Below are 27865 nucleotides of genomic sequence, written 5' to 3'. Positions count from 1 at the left end.
TGGAACTTTCACTGAAGAACACGAGGATGAGGGTGACGTTACAAAGGTTTATCAAATCATAAGGGACGTAGATAAGATGAATTACCAATGTCTTTCCCTAGGGTGGGGCTGTTCAAAACTCGGGGGCATATTTTTAAGGTGAGCGAAGAAAAATTTAAGAGGGACCCAGTTTTCTTTTGTGAAAAGAACTGCCAGAGGAAGAAGTAGATGCAGGTATAGTCACACATTTAAAAGACATTTGGATCGGTACATGAATAGGAAAGGTTTAGAGTGATATGGGCCAAACACAGGCAAGTGGGACTAGTTTAGTTTGGGAAACTTTAGTAAGTATGGATGAGTTAGACTGAAAGGTCTCTTTCCGTACTGTATGACTCTGACTCTAATTGCCTGAAATATCATTCTCTGATCTTCCATCAGTGAGATTTTTTCATATATGCACAGTCCAGACCCCTCAGGATTTTGAATATTTCCATGAAATCCTCTCTTAATCTTAAAAGAGTACAGTCCCAACCTTTCCATCTATCTGAATAACTGAAATACCTTATCCGTGCAATCATTTTCTCTCACATTTTATTTGTAATGTCTGTATCACCAGAAGTGGTCTCAATACTCCAATTGATTCTGAGAGGAAGTGAAATTCTAGGATTTTGACTAACTGTCAGATGTCATACAGCATACAGCACTGTCTGACTCTGACTCTATGACACTGATAATGAGGGAACTGGAATGCTCATGCATGGCTTAGGTGGGAATCTGGAGGTGGTGGTATCCCTATGCCTCTGCTGCCTTGGTCCTCCTCAGTGGTAAAAGTCATGGGTTTGAAAGGTACTGTGAAAAGAGCTAGTGTGAGTTGCTGCATTGCATTTGTAAATAATATACTCCTGCTAATGTGGTGGTCGTGCAGAGTGAAAATAGAAGCTTGTGGATGGTTTCAATCAAGCAGGCTACTTTCAGCTGAATGGAGTCAAGCTTCTCGTGTTGTTGGAGTTGCACTTAGTCAGGTAAGTGGAGCGTGTTCCATCATAACCTCGTGCCTTTTAGTTGGCAGACAAGCTTTAGGGAATCAGGAAGTATGTTATCTGCCGCAAAATTCACATCCCTTTACCTAAGTATTTACATACCTCGTTCAGTTTCTGGTCATTGGCAACCCACAGGATGTTGACAGTGAGAATTTCAGTACTGCTAATGCTACTGAATATCAAGAGGGTGTTGGTTGGATTCTCTCTTGTTGGCACTTGTGTGGTGCAAATGTTTCTTGTCACTAATCAGTCCAGGTTTCCATGTTGTCCAGGTCTTACTGCTTTAGTTTCTGTGGAGTATAAATGGTATTGAACATTGTGCAATTATCAGTGAATGTCATTACCTCTGCACTTATGAAGAAGAGATGATTATAAATAAAGCAACTGAAAATGGTTTAGACTAGGGCACCAGGCAAGTGAAGAGCATTTAATCACACCCTGATTTGTGACTTACAGATGGTGACTAGATTGACAAGTTCTGGAGAGTCAGGGAATGAGTCAGTCACCTCTTAGTTCCTACCCTCTGTCCTGTTCTAGTAGTCACAATATTTATAAGGTCAATCAAATTCGGTTTCTGTGAATGATACACTCCAGAATATTAGTGGTAAAATCAGGGAGTGTATTTTGTTCTGCTTACTTAAGCTTTTGCACTCTTTTTTTTTATATATGTGTTGTCTCTCCATGTCCTTCCTATCAAAACAAATCACTTTACACTTGTACACACTGGAAGTCTTCCCAAAACCACCAATTTATCCATTTCCTTTTGAGGTTCAACACTTCTACCCCACAGCTTGAGTTTGAGTAAATATGAAAGTTATACCCTGTAATTTCATGATCATCATTGTTACTAATACTGGCTTCTAATTCCAGGTTCATCAATTGAATGTAAGTTCCACCAGTTGATGGGATATGAGCCCACATTCTTAGAACATTGGATTGGGTCTTTCAATCATGAAATCGAGTGAGATTATCACAACAGAGATACCCCCCACCCTCCCCTCAAATATGCACAGCATTAGACTAGATAGCAGGTAACAATCTGGGAACTTCACTACAGACCTCTTGCCAGTCTGAAAGGCATTCATTGCCTCTCTATCAGTCTGTGAATCTTTTATCCATCTTGTTACTATTTCCTTTATTCCACGAGAGAACTTTTCGCTGTTGTGCGGTGTTATCAAGTGCATTTGGAAGTCCCTATACATCACATAAAAAGCATTAACCTTATCGATCTTCTGTTACTTTAAACATAGTTGCAAGCAATTTGCTCCTAACAAATCTATAGTGGCTTCTGTTTATTGATCCAGATTTGCTTAAGTGACTGTTTAATTTTGTGGTCGATTATTATTTTTAGACGATTGTTGTTAAGCTGACTAATTTTACCGACCTTAACCCACATTTTGAAACATGGGTGTAACATTTTGCAATTCTCCAGTTCTGTGTTTCCAAATGGACAAGATTCAAATCAGTTGTACCCCAAGAATGGGTTACTTTAGATACTGGAAATCTAAAAGCTCAGTAAACGTACATCCATCTGTCTTCTGTACCACCTCTTCCTACACACAGACACACCAAACCCGCCTGTCTACCCACCTCCACTCAGCAATTCAATTTCAGTGTTTTGACTGTTATTATCACATGTTTGTGGTGCATGTCTGTAGTAGTTTTACTAACACTTCAGTTCAACAGACTGTCCTTTTTGATATTTTCTATTACGAGTTTTTCAGTTGTTTTGTTTACTTTGAATGTGTTTAGGCTGTGAGATTGGAACCATGACTATTATTTCCTTATGCTTTCACTCTGTTTTTGGTTTGTTCTGGAGGCACTTAATACAGTCTAAGATTTTTTTGTGAACAGCTGTATGTTTCAGTGACCCTCAGTTGACATTTGAGCAGTGAGTGTAGTTATATACATAGGTAAGTAGATTTGGAAGGTCCTCGGTTTACTTTCCAGCTTATTGCGATTATCATTCATGGTCAGTATAATTGTCCTTGAATTGAGAACGAGAAAACTAGGCAGGCCTCCCATTCTTTGATTATTATGTACTCTTTGGTAGCAGATGCTTAAATAAAAAGTTGCAAGCCAATGGGTGCCTAGAGTCTATGGAAATATATTCAGCAATACTTGGCACCATTGGAAGACAAGAATACAAAAACGCGCATCTTAGAACAAAAAGAATCTGAATTGCGTTCATTGAATGTCAGCAGGGAATATTATACACAATATAAACTGATGTGGCACTTGGGCATGCAACATTTGAACCATGCACTGCGTTATTTATGTTGCAGGATGACTATATTTTACATAACATTTCAGTCCCTAATGTATCCTTTACATATACAGAGATGTTTATTTCTGTCAGGATAGAGCAGGTGTGCTGAGTTCATTTGTGCTTAGATGTGATGAAAGTGTTTATTGTTGTGTGAGCTGAAGATACTTTCTTCCCAGTCGCAATCATTCTGTCCACTGTTGTTTGCTGTTTAACTCTTGGCAAAGGATTAACCTGGTGGATTAGCCTGCGAAGGGGTGGCTTTGCTGTACAATGCTGCAATTAGAGTCATAGAGTTGTGCAGTCGTGTTCAACAAACTTTTTAAAATTTAGCATGAAGTGGATTATCTGATACGTAGAAACTTCAGTGTCAATACTTGAGAAGGTGATGGTGAGCTGCCACCTCGAACCTCTGCAGTCCACCTGCTGTAGATTCATTCTCAATGCTATTAGGGAGGGTTTTCTAGGATTTTGGCCCAGTGACAGTGAAGGAACGGTGACATATTTCCAAGTCAGGATGGTGAGTGACTGGAGGAGAACTTGAAGGTAGTGGCATTCTCATGTATCTGCTGACCTTGTCCTTGTAGATGGTCATGGGTTTGGAAGATGCTGTCTGAGGATCTTTAGTGAATTTCTGTAGTGCATCTTGTAAGTAGTAGTAGCAGCAGTAGCAATAAAGTCTTGGTGATAGAGGCAGTGGATGCTTGGATGTAGTGCAAATCAAGTGTACTGCTTTGTCCAGATGGTGTCAAGCGTCTTGAGTGTTGTTAGAACTACAATCATCCAGGTAAGTGGGGAGTATTCCATCACACCCTTGATTAGTGCCTTGTAGGTGGTGGAAAGGCTTTGGGAGTCAGGAGGTGACTTTATCGCCACGGTATTCGTAGCCTTTGGCCTGCTGTATTTGATCCTGTTTGTGGTGAGTCCAGTTGAGTTCCTTGTCAATGATAAGACCCCAACATGTTGATGGTGGGGGATTCGGTGATTGTAACACCATTGAATATCAATGGGCAGTGATTAGATTGTCTTTTATTGTGATGGTCATAGCCTGGCATTTCTGTGTCACACGTTACTTGCCATTTGTCAGCCAAAGCTTGGATATTGTCTAGGTCTTGTTGCATTTGAACATGGACTGCTTAAATATCTGAGGAATCATGAATGGTACTGAGCATTGTGCAATTACCAACAAACAGCCCCACCTCTGACCTTATGATGGAAGGAAGGTCATTGAAACAGCTGAAAATGATTGGGCCTGGGACACTACTCTGAAGAACTCCTGCAGAGATGTCCTGGAGCTGAGATGACTGACCACCAACAACCACAACAATCTTTGTATGTGTCAGGTTTGACTCCAATCAGTGGAGAGTTTGTCCTCAATATCAATTGATTCCAATTTTGCTTGGGCCCCTTGATACCACTATCAGTCAAATGCAGCCTTGATGTCGAGTGCTGTTACTTTCACCTCACCTTTTGAATTCTGCTCTTTTATCCATGTTTGAACCCAAGGCTGTAGTGAGGTCAGCAGCTGAGTGGCACTGGCGAAATCCAAAGTGATATATTGAACAAGCCTTTCATCTTGGTTGCACATTTTGCTTCATTAATATGTAAATTCCAGAACTTCTTTCAAGTCACATTATCGAGATAACTTTAGGTTTTATTTTTAAAGAAAAGTGACCTCTCAGCTCAGGCAGTGTATTAAAGGTGTGAGTTAGATTCTGTCTGTATCCCAATCTTGATGATATCGGATGAAGGGGCAGCACTCTGAAAGCTAGTACTTCCAAATAAACCTGTTGGGCTATAACCTGGTGTTGTGATTTTTAACTCTTCACTTGATCTTTGTGTATAAGGATTTGTTTGGATGAACCACTTGCACTTAAGTTTCAATTATTTATTTCTTCCTAATTGTGACCCCTCATTTTATAACCTTTCTCTGCCCTCCTCCTGTGCCAATAGTTTTTCGGAGGTCATGTTTACACCATTTATTCCTTTATCTTCCCTGATAATGCATTGGGTGTCTTTATTGCCTATAAAGAATGCAACTGACATTTACACACTAATTTGTTTTTTGCCTTTCTAATTCTACAATTGCCTGAACAATTCAGAATGCCCTAGGATCAGACTTCTCCTTTTTACAAAATAACAAACTTGGGACTGTAGCTAAACTAGGCCTTTCACAAACGCCCCTTATTAGAATGCTTACATGTTTAGAACTGTCTGTTTTAGAAACCTCATTAACTTGCCTAATAAGACCATAAGACATAGGAGCGGAAGTAAGGCCATTCGGCCCATCGAGTCCACTCCGCCATTCAATCATGGCTGATGGGCATTTCAACTCCACTTACCCGCATTCTCCTCGTAGCCCTTAATTCCTTGTGACATCAAGAATTTATCAATTTCTGTCTTGAAGACATTTAGCGTCCCAGCCTCCACTGCACTCTGCGGCAATGAATTCTACAGGCCCACCACTCTCTGGCTGAAGAAATGTCTCCGCATTTCTGTTCTGAATTTACCCCCTCTAATTGTAAGGCTGTGTCCACGGGTCCTAGTCTCCTCGCCTAACGGAAACAATTTCCTAGCGTCCACCCTTTCCAAGCCATGTATTATCTTGTAAGTTTCTATTAGATCTCCCCTTAATCTTCTAAACTCCGATGAATACAATCCCAGGATCCTCAGCCGTTCCTCATATGTTAGACCTACCATTCCAGGGATCATCCATGTGAATCTCCGCTGGACGTGCTCCAGTGCCAGTATGTCCTTCCTGAGGTGTGGGGACCAAAACTGGACACAGTACTCCAAATGGGGCTTTACCAGAGCTTTATAAAGTCTCAGTAGCACAACGGTGCTTTTATATTCCAACCCTCTTGAGATAATTGACAACATTGCATTCGCTTTCTTAATCACGGACTCAACCTGCATGTTTATCTTTAGAGAATCCTCGACTAGCACTCCCAGATCCCTCTGTACTTTGGCTTTACGAATTTTCTCACCGTTTAGAAAGTAGTCCATGCTTGTATTCTTTTTACCAAAGTGCAAAACCTTGCATTTGCTCACATTGAATTCCATCAGTCATTTCCTGGACCATTCTTCCAAACTGTCTAGATCCTTCTGCAGCCTCCCCACTTCCTCAGTACTACCTGCCTGTCCACCTAACTTTGTAGCTTCGGCAAACTTCGCTAGAATGCCCCCAGTCCCTTCATCCAGATCATTAATATATAACGTGAACAGCTGTGGCCCCAACACTGAACCCTGCGGGACATCGCTTGTCACCGGCTGCCATTCCGAAAAAGAACCTTTTATCCCAACTCTCTGCCTTCTGTCAGACAGCCAATCCTCAATCCATACCAGTAGCTCACCTCGAATACCATGGGCCCTCACCTTGCTCAGCAGCCTCCCGTGTGGCACCTTATCAAAGGCCTTTTGGAAGTCGAGGTAGACCACATCGACTGGGTTTCCCCGGTCTAACTTACCAGTCACCTCTTCAAAGAACTCCAACAGGTTTGTCAGGCACGACCTCCCCTTATTAAATCCATGTTGACTTGTTCTAATCCGACCCTGCTCTTCCAAGAATTTAGAAACTTCATCCTTAATGATGGATTCTAGAATTTTACCAACAACCGAGGTTAGGCTAATTGGCCTATAATTTTCCATCTTTTGTCTTGATCCTTTCTTGAACAAGGGGGTTACAACATGATCTTCCAATCACCCGGGACTTTCCCTGACTCCAGTGACTTGAAAGATCTCAACCAGCGCCTCTGCTATTTCCTCAGCCACCTCCCTCAGAACTCTAGGATGTAGCCCATCCGGGCCAGGAGATTTATCAATTTTAAGACCTTTTTAGCTTATCTAGCACTTTCTCTTTTGTAATGGCAACCATACTCAACTCAGCCCCCGACTCCCTTTAATTGTTGGGATATTACTTATGTCTTCCACTGTGAAGACTGATGCAAAGTACTTATTAATTTCTCCAGCTATTTCCTTATCTCCCATCACTAGGCTTCCAGCATCAGTTTGAAGTGGCCCAATATCTACTTTTGCCTGTCGTTTGTTTCTTATGTATTGAAAGAAACTTTTACTATCATTTCTAATATTACTGGCTAGCCTATCTTCATATTTGATCCTCTCTTTCCTTATTTCTCTCTTTGTTATCCTCTGTTTTTGTAGCTTTCCCAATCTTCTGATTTCCCAGTGGTCTTGGCCACTTTATAAGATCTCTCTTTTTCTTTAATACATTTCCTGACTTCCTTTGTCAGCCATGGCTGTCTAATCCCTCCCCGGATAATCTTTCTCTTCTTGAGGATGAACCTCTGTAAAGTGTCCTCAATTTTACCCACAAACTCCTGCCATTTTTGATCTACTGTCTTCCCTGCTATGCTCTGCTTCTAGTTTATTTTCGTCAGTTTCTCTCTCTTGCCCTCATAATTATCTTTATTTAACTGTAACACCATTACATCCGATTTTGCCTTCTCTCTTTCAAACTGCAGACTGGACTCTACCATATTATGATCGCTGCTTCCTAAGTGTTCCCTTACTTTAAGATTTTTTTATAAAATCTGGTTCATTACATAGCACTAGGTCCAGAATAGCCTGCTCCCTTGTGGGCTCCATGTCAAGCTGTTCCAAAAAGCCATCCTGTAAGCATTCCATGAATTCCCTTTCTTTGGATCCACTGGCAACATTATTTACCCAGTCCACCTGCATATTGAAGTCTCCCATGATCACCGTGACCTTGCTTTTCTCTATTTCCCGATACATGTTGCGCCCCAGGTCCTGACCACTGTTAGGATGTCTGTACATAACTCCCACTATGGTTTTTTTGCCTTTGTGGTTCCTCAATTCCACCCACAGACTCCATCATCCAACGCTATGTCATTCAGTGCCATAGATTTAATTTTGTTCTTAACTAACAAGGCAATCCCACCCCCTCTGCCCACCTCCCTGTCTTTTCGATAAGTTGAAAACCCTTGGATGTTTAACTGCCAGTCCTGATCCCCCTGTAACCATGTCTCTGTGATGCCTATCACATCATAATCATTCACAATGATCTGCGCCATTAGTTCATCTGCTTTGTTACGAATGCTACGAGCATTCAGGTAAAGTGCCTTAATGCTAACTTTCTTATCATTTAGAGATAATGTTTCTTCCTACAGAGAATCGCATCTTAACCAGCATATATGTAATATGTGGAGGCTGAATCTGTGAACTTCTGGAGATAACTGTCAAACCCTGTCGGCCATTTTGTATTAGCCATAAAATCCCCAAGTGACCATCTTGTCAACTTTAGTCATGGGTTACAACAACATCCCCTGTCACTTTACTGATGATTGAGAGTAGACAGATGAGGTGGTAATTGGCTGAGTTAGATGTATTCTGTTTTTTATGTATTGGACATATCATATATTCCATACTGTCAAGCAGATGCCACTGTTGTAACTGTATTGGATCAGCTTAGCTCAGGAAGACGCAAGTCCCAGTAGTATTGCTGGAATGTTGTCAGGGCCCATAGCTTTTGCAGTATCCAGTGTCTCCAGTTATTTCTTGATATCACATGGAGTGAATCAAATTGGCTGAAGACTGATCTGTAATGCTGGGGCTTGTTGGAGGATGCTGAAATGGAACATTCGCTTGGCATTTCTAGCTGAACGTTGCTGTGAAAGCTTCAGCCTAATCTTTTATGCTGATGTGCTGGGCTCTTCAGTCATTGGGGATGGTGATATTTGTGAAGCCTTCTCCAGTCAACATTGTTTAAATGTCGACCACCATTCTGGATGTGGCAGGACTGCCGAACTTAGATCTGATTACATTTGTAATTGAGGATCCATCTACTCCTCCCTTCAAATTATTTAAAGATTCTGCGTCCGCTGACTTTTGAGGAAAGAAATTCCAAGATACTCCATGCTACGAGAGAAACAAAATCGTCATCTCTGTCTTAAATAGGCAACCAATATTTCTAAACTCTAGTTTCAGATTCTCCTACAAGAGGAACGGTCCTTTGAACACCCACCTGGTCAAATCCTGTCAGGATTTGAATGTTTCAATTAGGTCTGACTCCTCTAAACTCCAGAGGATACAGGTCTATCCTATCTAGCCTATTAAAAAGAGAAAAACCAAAATGAACATAGGCCCCTTTGAGAAGAAGGCTGGGGCGCGGGCAGTGGGTGGGGGGGAACAAATGGGGGACCAGGAAATTAACACAGGAGTTGAATGAATACTTTGCATCAGTTTTCATAGTCGAGGACACGAATAGTATATTGTAAAATAAAGAACTGAGCTCTAGATTCTCCCATGAGGAAACATGTTTCAGTATCCACTGGGTCAAATCCTTTCAGGGTCATATGTTTCAATTAAATCACCTCTGTCTCTTAAACTCTAGAGGATGCAAGCCTAGTTTGTCCAGCCTTTCCTCATGGTAACCTACTTATTCCAAGCATTAGTCTTGTAAACCTTCTCTGAACTGCTTTCAATACATTAACATTTTTCAGTGTAGTGGTGACCAGTACTGTGCACAGTACTCAACATGAGGTTCTGCCAGTGCTGAACAAAACTGAAGCACAGTGTCCTGACTCTTGCATTCAATTCCTCTCAATAAAATGTTGCATTCTCTTAGCTTTCTTGACTACTGGCTGTATTAGCTTACTAACCTTTAGTGATTCATGCAGATTTCTCCATGTCAGAGCACTGCAACCTTTCACAATTTAGAAAATATGTTTTATTCTTTCTGCCAAAATAGACAATTTCGTACTTTCTCCATATTGTCCTCCATTTTGCCAGATGCTTGCCTATTTCTGCAACCGACCGAAATCCCTTTCAGGCTCCTTATGTCCTCTTCATGACTAACTTCCATGTCTATCTTTGTGTCACAGACAAATTTAGCTGCCATTCCTTCGACCCCTTCATTTAAATATTTATATAAATTATAAAGAGTTGAGGCCCCAGCACCAGTCCTGTTGCAGACTATTGATGACAACCTACTAGCCTGAAAAAGACCCATTCGTTACAATTCTGTACTTCCTGTCAGCAGGCCAATCTTCTATATATGCCAATATGTTCACCCCTACACCGTAAGGTTTTGTTTTCTGCAAAACCTTTGTGGCATTTCATTAAGTGCCTTCTGGAAATCTAAATGCAGTGCTTCCGCTGGTTCTACTTCATCTACAGTGCAAGGAACTACTAAAATGAAATCCAATGCATTAGTTAAGCATGAGTTGCCTTTTGCTAAAACCTTTTTGGCTCTGCCTTATTAGCTTGAATTTGTTCACGTACTCTCTTAAAATATCTTTAACCTGATGTTTACCCTATGACAGGTATTAAGTTAACTAGTCTGTAGTTTCCTGTTTTTGGCTTTGCCTTCTTTTGAATAAAGGAGTTACATTATTAATTTTCTAATCTAAAGGAATCTTCCCTGAATGTAATGAGTTTTGATTTTAATTTTCCAATGTATCAGCTGGTTCACTGGCTATGACTTTAAGACTGTAGGATTAAACCCGGCAGTACCTAGGGACTTGTTAACTCGCAGATCCAACATTTTACTTGCCACTACTTTCTTGGTAATTAGAATTTTCCCTTGTTCCTCTCTAACTTTTAGATTCCTGATTGACAACTTTTTCCAGGTTGCTTCTTGTATCCCTCTAGTGAAGACTGATGCAAAACAGTTAAATTTATCTGCCATCTCTTTGTCCTCTATTACTAATTCCTTACTCTCATTTTGTATAGGGCTAATACTTTTGTTTACTTGTTAAAGTATCTGATGGAACTTTTCCTATCTCACCATATTTTTGGCTACATTTCTATCATGTTCTAATTTTCCCTCATTAATAATTCTTTATTTTTACATTATGCTGATAATCATCAGACTTGCTACCTATCTTTATACAATTCTGTGTTTTTTTATTTGAATTTGAGATTTTCATTTTTTAGATAACCATGGATAGTGGATCTATAACTGAGAAAAATTCTGAAGGATTGAGTACAGCATGGAAACAGACCCTTCGGTCCCATTGTCCATGCCGACCAGATATGCAAACCAATCTCGTCCCACCTGCTAGCACCTAGCCCATATCCCTCCAAACCCTTCCTATTCATATACCCATCCAAATGCCTCGTAACCGTTGCAATTGTACCAGCCTCCACCACATCCTCCTTCCATACACGTACCACCCTCTGCGTGAAAAAGTTGTCCCTTGGATCTCTTTTATATCTTTTTCCCCTCACCCTAAATCCATGCCCTCTAGTTTTGGACTCCCCGACCCCAGGGATAAGACTTTGTCTATGTACTCTATCCATGTCCCTCATAATTTTGTAAACCTCTAAGGTCACCCCTCAGCCTCTAACGCTCCAGGGAAAACAGCCCCAGCCTATTCAGCCTCTCCCTATAGCTCAAATCCTCCAACCCTGGCAACATCCTTGTAAATCTTTTCTAAACCCTTTCAGGTTTCACAACATCTTTCCGATAGGAAGGAGACCAGAATTGCACGCAATATTCCAACAGTGGCCTAACCAATGTCCTGTACAGCCGCAACATGACCTCCCAACTCCTGAACTCAGTACTCTGCCAATAAAGGAAAGCATACCAATCGCCGCCTTCACTATCCTATCTACCTGTGACTCCACTTTCAAGGAGCTATGAACCTGCACTCCAGGGTGTCTTTGTTCAGCAACAGTCCCTAGGACCTTACCATTAAGTGTATAAGTCTTGCTAAGATTTGCTTTCCCAAAATGCAGCACCTCGCATTTATCTGAATTAAACTCATCTGCCACTTCTCAGCCCATTGGCCCATCTGGTCCAGATCCTATTGTAATCTGAGGTAACCCTCTTCACTGTCCACTACACCTCTAATTTTGGTGTCATTTGCAAACTTACTAACTGTACCTTTTTGTGTTCGCGTCCAAATCATTTATGTAAATGACAAAAAGTAGAGGACCCAGCACTGATCCTTGTGGCACTCCACTGGTTGCAGGCCTCCAGTCTGAAAACAACCCTCCCACCACTACCCTCTGTCTTCTACTTTTGAGCCAGTTCTGTAACCAAATGGCTAGTTCTCCCTGTATTCCGTGAGATCTAACCTTGCTAATCTGTCTCCCATGGGGAACCTTGTCGAACGCCTTACTGAAAGCCCATATAATTACATCTACCACTTTGCCCTCATCAATCTTCTTTGTTACTTCTTCAAAAAGCTTAATCAAGTTTGTGAGACATGATTTCCCATGTACCAAGCCATGTTGACTATCCCAAATCAGTCCTTGCCTTTCCAATACATGTACATCCTGTCCCTCAGGATTCCCTCCAACAACTTGCCCACCACTGAGGTCAGGCTCACCGGTCTATAGTTCCCTGGCTTGTCTTTACCGCCCTTCTTAAACAGTGGCACCACGTTTGCCAACCTCCAGTGTTCCGGCACCTCACCTGTGACTATCGATGATACAAATATCTCAGCAAGAGGCCCAGCAATCACTTCTCTAGCTTCCCACAAAGTTCTCGGGTACACCTGATCAGGTCCTGGGGATTTATCCACATTTAACCATTTCAAGACATCCAGCACTTCCTCCTCTGTAATCTGGGCATTTTGCAAGATGTCACCATCTATTTCCCTACAGTCTATATCTTCCATATCCTTTTCCACAGTAAATACTGATGCAAAATATTCATTTAGTATCTCCCCCATTTTCTGTGGCTCCACACAAAGGCTGCCTTGCTGATCTTTGAGGGGTCCTATTCTCTCCCTAGTTACCCTTTTGTCCTTAATGTATTTGTAAAAACCTTTTGGATTCTCCTTAATTCTGTTTGCCAAACCTATCTCATGTCCCCTTTTTGCCCTCCTGATTTCCCTCTTAAGTATACTCCTACTTCCTTTATACTCTTCTGAGGATTCACTCGATCTATCCTGTCAAAAGCTGACATGTGCTTCCTTCTTTTTCTTAACCAAACCCTCAATTTCTTTAGTCATCCAGCATTCCCTATACATACCAGCCTTCCCTTTCACCCTGACAGGAATATAAGTTCTCTGGATTCTTGTTATCTCATTTCTGAAGGCTTCCCATTTTCCAGCCGTCCCTTTACCTGGGAACGTCTGCTCCCAATCAGCTTTTGAAAGTTCTTGCCTAATACCGTCAAAATTGGCCTTTCTCCAATTTAGAACTTCAACTTTTAGATCTGGTCTATCCTTTTCCATCACTATTTTAAAACGTTAAAAATTGCACAACACCCGGTTATAGTGCAACAGGTTTAATTGGAAGCACACTAGCTTTCGGAGCGACGCTCCTTCATCAGGTGATTGTCATATTTTAAAACGAATAGAGTTATGGTCGCTGGCCCCAAAGTGCTCCACCACTGACACCTCAGTCACCTGCCCTGCCTTATTTCCCAAGAGTAGGTTAGGTTTTGCACCTTCTCTTGTAGTTACATCCATATACTGAATCAGAAAATTGTCTTGTACACACTTAACAAATTCCTCTCCATCTAAGCCTTTAACACTATGGCTGTCCCAGTCGATGTTTGGAAAGTTAAAATCCCCTACAGTAACTACCCTATTATTCTTGCAGATAGCTGAGATCTCCTTACAAATTTTTTTGTCAATTTCCCTCTGAGTATTGAGAGATCTATAATACAATCCCAATAAGGTGATCATCCCTTTCTTATTTCTCAGTTCCACCCAAATAACTTCTCTGAATGTATTTCTGTGAATATCCTCCCTCAGCACAGCTGTAATGCTATCCCTTATCAAAAATGCCACTTCCCCTCCTCTCTTGCCTCCCTTTCTATCCTTCCTGTAGCATTTGTATCCTGGAACATTAAGCTGCCAGTCCTACCCATCCCTGAGCCATATTTCTTTAATTGCTATGATATTCCAGTCCCATGTTCCTTACCATGCCCTGAGTTAATCTGCTTTCCCTGTTAGGCCCCTTGCATTGAAATAAATGCAGTTTAATTTATTAGACCTACCTTGTCCCTGCCTGTTTGACTCATTTCTGTTCTCAGCTGTACCAGTCTCAGATCGATCTCTTTCCTCACTATCTCCCTGGGTCCCCCCCCCCCACCCTTACTACTTTAAATCCTCCCAAGCAGTTCCAGCAAATTTCCCTGCCAGTATATTAGTCCCCTTCCAATTTAGGTGCAATCAGTCCGTCCTTGTACAGTTGTTGGACCTCTAACTATATTGTGTTTTTTGGAATATCTCACCAAATACTTGCCACTGCATCTCCGACCTATTATTTAACCTAAATTGCCAGTCCACTTTCAATAGCACTACTCGCGTGCCCTCAATTGCCCTTCCTTAATTCATAGTAGTAGTCTTGGACCAACGTTTCTCTCCTTTAAAAGGCAGTGCAATTCAATCATTATGGTTGCTACAGCCAATGTTCCCTCTAAGGTGCATGGCTACTTGATATTCCGTGCACAATGATCTGCAAAGGCACTTTGATACTGCATTGACTTCCGGTTCTGGAAGTTGCTGTCGTACGCAGGCCTCTGAGACCTGTGCAGCTGGTAAGAATATTCTAGGGAGGGCAGGCTGCTACCCAGGAGCGCTTTGACTGAGGTTACCTTTGGGTTACAATTATTTACCTCTACAGACAGCTGGTAGATGTAGGTGTGATTCTTATTGAATACTTTGTACCTGTCTTCACAAAAGAAGGAATGATCCTAGCATTATTGAGGATGAAACGTTTGCTATAGTAAATGGGGAGACAAGTGAGCATCCTTAAACATGGGCGTTTCATCAGGACTTAATGAAATTTACTTCAGACTGTAGTGAGGCAGGGGTGAGAATAGCGAATTCTTTGACTATAACTTTATCATCCCCACTGGAGGCAAGTGTGGTGCTAGGGTATGCAGAATGGGAATGTTGTGCATTTGTTTAAAAAGTGAGCAAGGAATAAACCAAATACACTCAGGCCAGTCAGTCTAACTTCAATAGTGGGCAAATTATTGGATTGACCAATAATGACCTCCCAATTCCTGTACTCAATGCTCTGACCAAAAGGGAAATGTCTTGTGGCAGGCTATAAGTTTCCCTCACTACTAACTACATGATTTTTGGGTTTTTTTGTCTTGCCAGTGAATTTCAAAGAGTCATAGAGATGTACAGCAAAGAAACAGACCCTTTGGTCCAACTCATCCATGACAACCAGATATCCTAAATTAATGTCCCATTTGCCAGTATTTGGCCCATATCCCTCTAAACCCTTCCTATTCATAAAGCCATCCAGATGCCTTTTAAATGTTGTAATTTTACCAGCCTCCACCACTTCCTCTGGCAGCTATTTCCATACAAGCATCACCCGTTGTGTGAAAAGGTTGCTTTGGTTACTTTTAAATCTTCCCACCCTAAATGTAAGTCCCCTCGTTCTAGACTCATTACCCAACCCAAGAAAATGACCTTGTCTATTTAGAGTCATAGAGATGTACAGCACAGAAACAGACTGTGCGGTCCAACTTGTCCATGCCGACCAGATATCCCAACCCAATCTAGTTTCACCTGCCAGCACCCAGCCCGTATCCCTCCAAACCCTTCCTATTCATGTACCCATCCAGATGCCTTTTAAATTTTGCAATTGTACTAGCCTCTACCACTTCCTCTGGCAGCTGATTCCATACTCGTACCACCCTCTGCGTGAAAAAATTGCTTCTTAGGTCTCTTTTATATCTTTCCCCTCACCCTAAACCTATGCCCTCTAGTTCTGGACTCCCCCACCCCAGGGGAAAGACTGTCTATTTATCCTATCCATGCCCCTTAAGATTTTATAAACCTCTATAAAGCCACCCCTCAGCCTCCGATGCTCCAGGGAAAATAGCCCCAGCCTATTCATCCTTTCCCTATAGTTCAAATTCTCCAACTTTGGCAACATTCTTGTAAATCTTTTCTGAACCCTTTTTTTTTTAGGTTTCACAACATTTTTCCGATAGGAAGGAGACCAGAATTGCGCGCAATATTCCAACAATGGCCTAACCAATGTCCTGTACAGCCGCAACATGACCTCCCAATTCCTGTACTCAATGCTCTGACCAATAAAGGAAAGCATTTCAAACGCCGCCTTCACTATCCTATCTTCCTGCGACTCTACTTTCAAGGAGCTATGAACCTGCACTCCAAAATTTCTTTGTTCAGCAACACTCCCCAAGTCCATGACATTAAGTGTATAAATCCTGCCCTAATCTGCCTTACCAAAGTACAGCACCTCATGTCTATCTAAATTAAACTCCCATCTGCCACTCCTCCACCCATTGGCCCATCTGATCAAGATCACATTGTAGTCTGAGGTAACCTTCGCTGTCTAGTACACCTCCAATTTTGGTGTCGTCTGCAAACTTACTAACTATACCTCTTATGCTCACATCCAAATCATTTATATAAATGATGACAGGCAGTGGACCCAGTACTGATGCTTGTGATACTCCATTGGTCACAGGCCTCCAGTCTGAAAAGTAACCCTCCACCACCATCCTCTGTTTTCTACCTTTGAGCCAGTTCTGTATCCAAATGGCTAGTTCTCCCTGTTCCATGTGAACGCACCTTGTTAGCATCTAATCCAGGGCAGTCAGCACCGATTTCTTGAAGGAAGATAGTTAATGGAATTTTCTTGAGAAACTAACAACTGAATGCGGTTCAGTTGTTGAGGTCAACATGGAATTTAGCAAGGTTTTTGACGAGGTTTTTTGTTGTCTCAAAAAGGCACATATGGATGCAGCAGTATAATAATTAATTTGTGCTCCATGACCTTGCTTCTAATGCAAATTTTGTTTCTGGCAACTGTGTACAGTGGGTTACCTTAAAAAGACGGGGAGCTTTTGCACAAGTGCTGCAATTAGAGTCAACAGAACAATTCCAAGCATGTTGTTGACTTGTTTTAAGTCTCAACCAGTTACAAAGCTAATGAATGCTACACTGGCTGCAATAATTGCACAGAATTCAAAGTTGTTCTATTCTTGTAATAGTTAGATTTGCAGGTATAGTCAAGAAATTCATTGTTTCATTTTCTTTTACTTGTAATACAGCAACTAAAAATAAAATTGAAGTGAAATTCCCCATTATGTGAATTTCCAAGTTTTGCTGGGCTGTTGGGTCAACTGTCCATTGTCCTCCCATTCTGAGGGAGTTGGATAGGCAAGAAAAGCAAGGCTTGCTGATTTGCAATTTCCTAGTATCTGGATCAAAATATCATTGGTAGGAATTTTGGAAAAAAGTCAGATTTAAATTTCTGGCTAATTGAGAGAGGAAGCTGTTTTGTGTAAGTAGGACAAACACCCTTGTGACATCTGGTGGGAAACCACAAACTATAGAATCATTATGCAAATAAGTTAGATGTTTAAATTCTGGATTTGTGTTCAGAGCTGGTTTTAAAATGGGTTGAAAGTGAAACATAACCAAAAATGCTTTTAACCATGAATGCACTGAAGGATTGATATCCATAAAACAAACCAATTTTAGTGTCTTGTTCACACTTGTGTTTCAGTTCACGTTCTGCCACGAGCTTCTGGTTATCAGTTGATGCATTTGTTTATGATGCAATACACGGATGATGCAACAGAATAAAGAGCAGTATTGCAAGTCGCTTACAAATTGATAGACCATTTAACAAACATTTGAATCTGATTACCAATTCCATGAATAATTAGACTACTTAGCAATATGATAAATTATTCATGAAATATAACTTGGATCCTCACACTTGCGCGCACACAACATGGGTGCTGGGGAAAAAATAAGCACTACCGCAGTTAGGCGGTAGCGTGGGGGTAAAAAAAAGAAAAAAACCAAAAAAAAACAGACGTGTTCGAGACCTTGTTCACAAAAATAACTTGGATCCTTTTCCATTTTGTCAGGGAGGGGGCTAACTCTGAGCTGGCTGTCCACATGCAGTGTGTACTGCTGCTGTTGGTTTCTGTTTGTTTTTGGAGGGACCTGATTCCTAAACTGGCTGAACCATATAGCCAGTTTGTTAGCTCGTATTCCTTTTTATCAAGGACTGACTTCTAAACTGGCTGATTTAAACTGTCAATGTGCTACAGGTGCAACCTAGTTCTCATTACGGATCTGTTGTTTCACTGGCTGATTGCAGCCTGAGAGTTACAAATTTCTCCTTTACTTTGAGAAAAAGGCAATGTTGATTTTGTGGCAGGGCTTAGCCCTTGCACTGTGGTTTGTTTTCTTTTTTACATGTGTTTTCACTTTATTTGGTGTTTGGACTGTGCCCTTGTGAGAAATTACAAAAAAAACTTGGATTCTTAATGATTGAGCATTCCGAAGAACACCACTGCACCAGATCCTTGAGGCCAAAGGTTGGGGTTGAATAAGCCTGCAATACTAAATCAGCAAACTTCAGACACACTTAAACTGTGCTCTAGGGATTTCACTATCGTGGAAAATGTTTCTACACTTTCTGAATTTCTTGTGGGCCTTTACACAATCTTTCAGAAATTACAATATTCCAAAACCCAGCACTGCTTGTGATTTTGAAATTTTAAGATTCTATTTAGAACTATATTTTTGCTGAATGGAAAAGTTGGATGTTACTCTTCAGTATTTCTTTTCCTAGTTTTTCTCTTCTGTCCAATTTCTACTTCTCTTCCCAGTTTGCCCTTTGCGCTATCCCCATGTTCAAAGAGTGAAATTAATTTTAATTATCTTGGTAATGCTGTAATAACTTGGCTAGAATCAGTGTGACGGTGGTCAGATTAGTTCAGGACTGAGTCTTACAATTTTAATTTTGTTCCCTTGATTTCTGATTATTGTTAACAGTTTTTAAGCCATAGCTTGAAGGTGAGCACACTTTGCTTTGACTCACAAGGTCCTGGTTTCAAGTCTGCTCCAAGATTTGAACAGAGAATGCAGTTTTAGGAATGCTGTTGTTTGCGTTGAGATTCTGATAGTCATTAGGCAGAGGAACAGGCTCTTCGGCCCACTGTGTCTATGTTGACCAATAAACACCAATTGTACTGATCTCATTGACCTGCAGTTGGTTCATAGCCTACTGTGTCCTGACATTTTATGTGCTTATCCGAATGCTTTTTAAATGTTGGCAGTACCTGCCTCCCCCACCCTCTTGAGCAGAGGCTTCCATATTTTTACCGCACTTTTTTGGTGAAAAATATTTTCCTCTGATCTCCACTAAACCACATACTCCTCACGTTAAACATATGCCCAAAGTTCTGTGGAATATTTAACTCTGATTTCTCTTCTCAATGCTGCCAGACCTGCTGAGCTTTTCCAGCAATTTCAATTTAGTCTTGTTGCACCTACCACACAGTGCATTTGAATTCTTATCCTGCAAACGAATGGAGTTGACTCCTAATGGTAAAACAACAATATTTGTTATTTGACACAATAATTCATAGTAGTATTTATTGTTCTAATAATGATAAACAGTACAAATATGTCTGGTGCTCTAACTTTGGATAAGATATAGCACCACACAAGAACTTGGCTGGACTCCATATGGGGATGTCTTCCGATGGTTTCAGAGGTGTCTTCTCTTTCTATGGTTATTCTTGAGCTGCCGCCCTGAACGTGGTTTTATGGTGATTCTTAAACTTGAGTTTTTCCACCCTTTTTGGGAAGATTTTGACTATCAGGTTCAATCATCCTGATTGATCAGACCCAACCAGTTTGATGGCAGGGTGATTCTGAAGTGATCATGACTGGAGGTGCTGGGTGCACGTACTCTGCTCCAAATAAGGATGTGAAGTGCCTCCTTGAATAGTGCATGCTTCAATGTTTCAGATTGTCCCAGGGACAGCATTCCATTCTCCAATTCAACCCCAAATTTGGGTGTGTATTGTAGGTTCTGCAGATACCAGATTTGTTTGTAAACTGTCTGTTTGTAGCTGCAGCCTGACTGGATTCTGCAGCATGTTGATTAGCAGTCACCTGGTTCCCATTTCCAAACATGCTCCCACCATTGTCCATCTTTTCTAACTCTATATATGCGCATTATTTTGAGTGGCCCGTCCAGCCTCAGTCTCTCCAACCTATGCCTTAGCTACAACTGCCGTGGGGAAAGGATTCTCATGATCTACTTTATCTATGCCCTGTAATTCTTGTATATTCAATCAGATCCCCTCTCAGCTGCCTCTGCACTGAGGAACAAACCCAACCTACTTTGTCCAGTCCAATCACATCCATTTGATAGTGTGGTGACCAGAAATGCATACTGTATTCTATCTAATCAACGCTTCAAAATATTGCAACAAAACATCCCTGCTCCACGATTCTCATGTAAGCAAGAATCTCATATGCCTTCTTCACTATCCTGTCTACCTGTGCTGACACCTTCAGGAATCTAGGTACTTGTGAACTAAGGTCCTTTTCTTTCCTCTGTACTGCCGAGGGACCAATCATTCATTATCCAAGTCCTTCCCTTATTAGATCTTCCAAAATGTATCATTTCACTCTTAGCAGGATCAAATTCCATCTGCCACTACTGTACTCCATTTACTAGCTGATCAATATCGGACTGCATCCTGAGACCATCCTTCTCATCGACAGCACAAATTTTGTCATCTGCAGACTTAATAATTGTAACATAATTTGCATCAAAGTCATTAATGTACATAACAAACATCTGGAGGTCCTACCTACCAGTTTGAGTGGGTTTACAAGAATTCCATTTCAGACACCAGCAGGGAAAGTCACCCTATTATCTTGGTGAAAATTTATCTTATGATTAACATAATGAAAAACAGACTATCCAGACATTGAATATTGCTGTTTGAGGTAGTTTTGTGGGTAAATTGGATCTTGCATTTTCTACGTTCAAAGGTATTTTGTTGGTTGGAAAGCTTTTTTGAGACATCTGATTATGTAAAGTAAAATCGCTTTTAGCTAGAGCTAGGGTAGCAAACTAATTTGAATGGTTTACCAGATATTGTTTTAGTGCTTCTAACACCCCCATGCTTTTTGTTCCGTTCCAAGTCTTGGCACAGAACGAGCAAGAATGGTTGAAAGAGATGACTCCATCATTGCATTGCTTAGTATTCCAAAGGGAGTACTATTTGATAGCTGGGAAACTGGGCGAAGTCTTGAGATAATATGTAAAGGAAATTAACTTGGCTTCCCTGAGAAATCTTCAATACAGTTAGTTCTGCTGTAATGTGTTTTTTCAACGTGAATTGGCTTTAATATGATTGAAGAATTTACTCTGTTGCTTGTAGAATGCAAACTTTCCTTACCTGTATTGGCTATGATGCGATTCTGGCCCAATTAAACGGCATGGCTATTGCATGATTTTCTTAATGTGCGATCACATGAGAGCAGAACTAGCACATCATACCAGAACTGACTGTACTCAGAGTCAGTCTTGCAGCATGGAAACAGACCCTTCGATCCAGTGAGTCCACGCATTCCATAATCCCAGACTGAACTAGTTCCATCTGCCTGTGCATCGCTGATATCCCTCTGTACATTCTTATTCATGTACTTATTATGTCTTTTAAACTTTGTAACTGTAACCACATCCACCACTGCTTTTGGAAGTTCATTCCACACACTAACCACTCCCTGTGTTAAACAAAACAAATTGATTCTCGAGTCTTTTTGTAAATTTTTCTTCTCTCACCTTGAAAGTATCCCCTCCAAACTTGAAATTCCCCAGCAGAGGGAAAATACACCTGCCGTTCACCTTTAACTACACCCACATGATTTTATAAACTGTATTAGGTCACTTCCTCAATTTCCTATGCTCCAGTGAGAAACGTCCCAGTTTATTCAGCTTCTCTTTGTGATTCAAACCTTCCATTCCTGGCAATGTTCTGGTAAATCTCTTCTGAACCCTCTCCAGCTTAATGATATCCTTCTTATTGCAAGGTGACCAGAACTGGGCTCAGTACTCCTGAGGAGGCCCCACCAATGTCTTGTACAATTGCAACATAATATCTCAAATCCAAAACTCTAAGATTCTGGAAGCATAAGCGTTTCAAAATCAAACTTAGAAGCCCATTGCAAATGTTGATTACTCTAGTTTGCGATGGTACTTTAATGTAAATTTTAAATTTGATTGCAATGGTTAGTTTGAGCTTATGTGTCCTTGTCTCTTTGAAGTTGAAATAATATTTTAATTTTGACATCTTTTTGCTATTTACACTCTTTGGGATTGAGATGTGAAGATCTTGAGTTTTTCATTCACTTACATAACTGTCTTCTGATACTATAAACTCAGTTTCTTGGCTCTTTCCTATATCACTTCAGGTTTTCAAGGTTATGTTGTAATATTGGAGTGAAATTCATTATTTTACACTGCAAATATAACCAAGTGCTTATCAATGTCAGTTTTATTTCTCAATTTATTGTAAAATGGTTCACCTTGACTGTCTGGAGGATTAATTAATGAAGCCATTTACTCAATAACCTATTTGTTTAATTTTCCAGGTGCTGGTAAACACTGCCTGCTGTTTTCTTATGTTGATTGGCAAGATGATCCAGTACATGGTCTTCGGAACACTGCGGGTCAGTGAGAGGCAGGTAAGTGTCACTTTAAAGAGGTGTGTGGGCAGTGGCAACCGAGAAGATGAGGTGGGGTGGAGGATGACTGAGGATGGGGTGGTGGAGGGATGGGCTAAGACACAACAGGAGGCAGAGTATGTGGGGATGAGTTCAGATCGGGTGGAGGAGGATGAGTTTGGGTCAGAGGTAGGGGGCTGGCGAAGGAGGAGGAATGGAGTGGAGGCAGGTGCTGAGGCAGAGTCGTGGAGGTGGAAGAAGAAGGGGATTGGGTCAGGGAGAAAGAAGGATTAAGGGCTGGGAGGGGAGGCAGAGACAAAAGTTGAACATAAGAGCTTGGAGCAGAAATGGACAGTTCAGTTCTTGAGCTTGCTCTGCCATTTAATATGATCATGGCTGATCTCATCGTTGTCTCAACTCCACTTTCCAGCCTGCTCCCCATAACCTTTAAACCCATTACTAATTTAAAAACCTATCAAGCTAATTCAGTGTCAGTGTTCGCTACACTCTGGGGGAGTTAATTTTCGAGATTTATGACCTTTTTGAATGAAGTAATCTCTGTTTTAATTGTGCCACCCCTTAACCTAAATCTGTGATGGCTTCACAATGGGGAAATATCTGCTTTGTGCCTATTTTGTCAGCCCTCTTTGGCATCTTACACCTCAATTAAATCTCCTCTCATTCTTTTAAACTCTAGAGAGTAAAGAGCTAAGCTACTCGATCTCTCTTAGGACAAACCCCCCTCACCTCTGGAATAAATCTTGTAAAACTCATTCGAACTGTCTGCAGTGCTACGACATCTGTCCTCAAGGGGACTGAAATTGTATGTAATACTTGAGGGGCAATCTTACTAATGCCTTGTACAGTTGCAGCAAAACTTTGCCATTTTATACCTCAAATCTCCTCAGGTTAGTGCAGAGAATCAAACTTTTCATTCCATGTTCCTAAGAACCAGGTGCAGGAATATGCAATTCAATCCTCCATCCTGCTGTGTCATTTAGCATAATCATGGCTGATCTCACCTTCCCACTTTCTTGCCCACTCACAGCTCTTCAACCCAATGCTAATTAAAAATCTGTCTATCTTTTCCCTAAATTTACTTCATATGTAAGCTTGGGCTGACAAGTAGCAAGTAACAGTCATACCACACAAATGCCAGGCAGTGACTATCTCTAATAAGAGACAATCTAATCAGCACCCCTTGACATACAATGGTTCCTGTCACTTAATGCCCCAATATCAACATCTTGGGGGTTACAATTGGGCAGCAACTTATCTGGACTTGCTGCATAAACACGGTGGCTGCGAGAGCAAGTCAGAGGCTTGGAATACTGCTGCAAGTAACTCACCTCTGCCTCCTCAAAGCCTGTCCATGATTAATAAGGCACAAGTCAGGAATGTGATGGAATAATCCTCACTTGCCTGGATGAGTGCAGCTGCATTGACACTCAAGAGGTTCACACCATCCAGGACAAAGTATTATGTGCATTCCCTCTATCACCTATGCTAAGTAGCAGCAGTATGTACTATCTACAAGACACAGCAGATTCTTAGAAAGCACCTTCCAAATCCACAACCACTTCCATCCAGAAGGACCAGCAGATACATGGAGCACAGCCACTTAGCATCCTGACTTGGAAATACAATGCTGTTCCTTTACTATTGCTGGATCAAATTCCTGGAAATCCCTAAGGGCAATATAGGTCATCCTGCAGCAAGTGGATTGCAAGTTCAAGAAGGCAGCTCACTACCACCTTCTCAAGAGGCAGTTAGGGATGGGCAATAATGCTAGCCAGCCAACAATGTCCACGTCCCACGAGTACATTTTTTAAAAAATCTGCTGCACTGTGGGGTAGTGAATTCTGCAAATCCAAGATCTTTTGAGAGAAATAATTTATTGTTTTAAATCTGCTATCCCTCACCCTAAAGCTATGGCCTCTTGTCCTAGTTTGTCCCACAAGAGGAAATATCCTTTATATGTCTACTTTTTGAATTTGCTTTAGCATCTTGTATCCCTCAGTTAGATCATGTCTCCATCTACTAACCTCAGAGTAGAAGCCTAAACTGCTCAATCTCTTATAAAACAAACCTCTCCATCTCTGGAATCAATCCAATGAATCTCCTTTTGCAACCGCCTGCAAGACTAAAACTGTATGCAATACTCCAATGTGGTTTCAGTAATACCTCGTAAAATTTAAGTACCACTTTGTTTCTTAGATTCTTAATTCACTCACGGGATATGTTGCTTTCTGGCTAGGGCCAGCAGTCATTGCTCATCCTTAATTGTCAAGAGCACTGTTAAGAGGCAACCACATTGCTGTGGATCTGCAGTCATAGGTAGGCCAGACCAGGTAAAGGATTTTAGTGAAAGGATGGGATTTTTTCCAGAAATCAACAAGAGCTTCATGGTCATCATTAATCCCTGAACAACAAACGTTTTATTGATTTCAATTCCACCATCTGCTATAACAGGACGTGAACCAGGTCCCCAGCAAATTAAATGAATTTTGAATTATTAGCGTATTGATAATACCACTAGGCCGTTGCCTTCCCATATACCCTATTGCTTTAGTAATATATGCCAAAATTCCATTTTCCTTCTTTATTACCTGCTGTACCTGCACACTCGTTTTCTGAAACTTATGCACAGCATCTACTAGATCCCTGTCTATGAAGCATTTTGAAGTTTCTCTCTGTTTAGATGATTTGCCTTTGTTTTTCTGACCAAAATTGATAACTGTATGATTATTCATATCAAACTCCATCTGCTAAATCCATCTTGCCCTTTTTTCTACCCTATCTATGTTCAATTGTAAGTTTCTTACAACATTGCCACTCAATTTCCAACCTATTTTAGCTTTGTTTAGTGTTAGTTTGGTTGAAGTATGGGGGTGTTGGGACAGGACCAGGAGGAGGATGTTGAAGAATGAGGGCAGGACAGGGCAAGGAGGAGGTGAGTTGTCATTGCTGATTTTGGAGGAGGAGGGATATTTTTGGGCTGTGGGGAAAGGAAGGTTTGGGGCTGTCATGGAGGAGTGGCTGGGGATAGTTGAGGTGAGAGCAGTGGTTTGCTGACCCATTTTGGATGTGTGGTTAGGGGTGTAGAGAGGCAATAACAGTAGCTGTTCTGCAGAATGTTAGATAGTAATGTTATGTAAAATGGCAATGCATTGATCATGGGTGACTTTAATTTTGTGGATGAGGGAAAATCAAATTGCTAAAATTTGCCACACAAGATTGTTCAGTGTATTGTGAACAGTTTGTTGGAATAATATGTTGTGGATCCAAGCTGGGATCATACTGTTCTTGGTTTTGGCAATGTGTAGTGAGGTAGGTTTAATAAAGGCTGTCTGAGTAAAGTTAAAAATTCACTCCGTTGACTGTAGGTGTGGAGAGGTTTTTTTTTAGGTTAAGTAGGTTACATGTGTACCATTATAGTCATTTTACAGGGAGGAGCATCCAGATAAGGCAACACACACATTGATTGGGTGACTGTTAAAATCAGCAAGTATCAATAGCAGATACCAAAGCCTTTTACTATCATACAATTGAATAACTGGCTTCACATAAGGAATACTTTTCACTTTGTTAAACTGACCTCACATACTGAATGCTTCTAATATTGTTAAATGACTGTACATAATAACCGCTTTTCCACCTTGTTAACCCCGTACCCTTAATAAAAGCAAATTACTGTGGATGCTGGAATCTGAAACCAAAACCCATTACCCTTACCTCCAGCACCCCATTGTTAACTAAGTTCTTATCTGATGAGTCATGCTCAGCTGAACCCCTTGTTTCACAAAACTCGGAACTCAACTCTTTCCCGACCTGCTTATACCCTATACAAATTCTTTCACTGACCCTCATAGTAACCCACCCAAACCCATTCTTCTACCCTATTATCCTGTATTTACTCCTGACTGATGCACCTAATCTACACATCCCTGAAGACTATAGGGCAATCGAGCATGGCCAATTCACCTAACCTGTGCATCTTTGGATTGTGGGAGGAAACCGAAGCACCCAGGGGAAACCCATGCAGACACTGGGAGAATGTGCAAACTCCACAAAGACAGTCGCCAGAGGTTGGAATTGAACCCGGGTCCCTGTCGCTGTGAGCCACCATGAACTGTTTGTATCCACTGTGCAGTTACGCAGAGAAAACAAATTCAATGCTGCTTTCTGCCAGGTTCTGATATAATGGGTATTTCACAAATTTTAATTGGACCCGGAAGCAGTTATATTTTCCATGTGTATGCTGCTTTTAATGTTTGTATCAATTGATCATTTTAAAAAAGAAAATGTCAGTGTCTATGTATTTCTCTACTCCACCCCTCCCAGCACCTGAAGGATAAGTTTTGGAACTTCATCTTCTACAAGTTCATCTTCATATTCGGTGTGCTGAATGTTCAGACCGTTGAAGAAGTGGTGATGTGGTGCCTTTGGTTTGCTGTTCTTGTCTTCCTTCATCTCATGGTCCAGCTATGCAAAGATCGCTTTGAATATGTGAGTTTGCGTTTGAAGCTGGCAAAGCAATTTGAACATTGCAGCATTTTTTTTTATTCCATTGTGGGCTGTGGGTGTCACTGGCTAGTATTTATTGCCCATTCCTGGTTGCCCTTGAGAAGGTGGTAGTGATCATCCTTCTTGAACTGCTCTGGTTAGACCCATGATGCCGTTAGGGAGAGAACTTGAGGAATTTGACCCAGTGACAGTATATTTGGAACAGTATGTTTCCAAGTCAGAATGTTGAGTGGCTCGGAGGGGGCCACGCTACTGGTGGTGTTCCCATGTGTCTGCTGCCCTTGTCCTTCTAGATGGAAGTGGTCTTGGTTTGGAAGGTTCTATCTAAGGACCTTGAGCATTCTATAGCATAAAGCCAGAGTTCCTTAATTTTAAAATATGTGAAAGGCAACTTAAATTAAAATGATAGGCACAAATCCTCTGCCAAAAGCAATACTCCAAATAAATTAATCTAATTTAAATCATTATACAGACTGAGTTGTCAGTTTCTGATAGAGAATGATGCCTTCCTGTGTATGATGCTATTGGATGCAGGTTTCTGCACTGGCGCTACTGCTCAGCATCACTTAAGTGCTATCAAAGATAAATACAAGAAATTTGTTTCATGTGGATTGACCAACTCTAAT

General features: G+C 41.1%; 1 protein-coding gene across 2 annotated transcripts in view; it reads left to right on the top strand.

Moving 5' to 3' along the window:
• The window catches only part of amfra (autocrine motility factor receptor a), a 76600-nt gene that overhangs the window by 6124 nt on the left and 42611 nt on the right, over positions 1 to 27865 (top strand). For both annotated transcript variants that reach the window (XM_043707303.2, XM_043707302.2), the window contains exons 2-3: positions 22641 to 22733; positions 27057 to 27221. In XM_043707303.2, the coding sequence (XP_043563238.1) occupies positions 22641 to 22733; positions 27057 to 27221 (258 nt within the window). The remainder of the gene's footprint in view (positions 1 to 22640; positions 22734 to 27056; positions 27222 to 27865) is intronic.

This window comes from Chiloscyllium plagiosum, unplaced genomic scaffold, assembly GCF_037043375.1.
Source record: "Chiloscyllium plagiosum isolate Xiang-an unplaced genomic scaffold, Cpla_swu_hap1 HiC_scaffold_17, whole genome shotgun sequence".
NCBI lineage: Eukaryota > Metazoa > Chordata > Chondrichthyes > Orectolobiformes > Hemiscylliidae > Chiloscyllium > Chiloscyllium plagiosum.
Note: the sequence above shows the minus strand (reverse complement) of the source record. Positions and strands in the feature narration are given on the sequence as shown.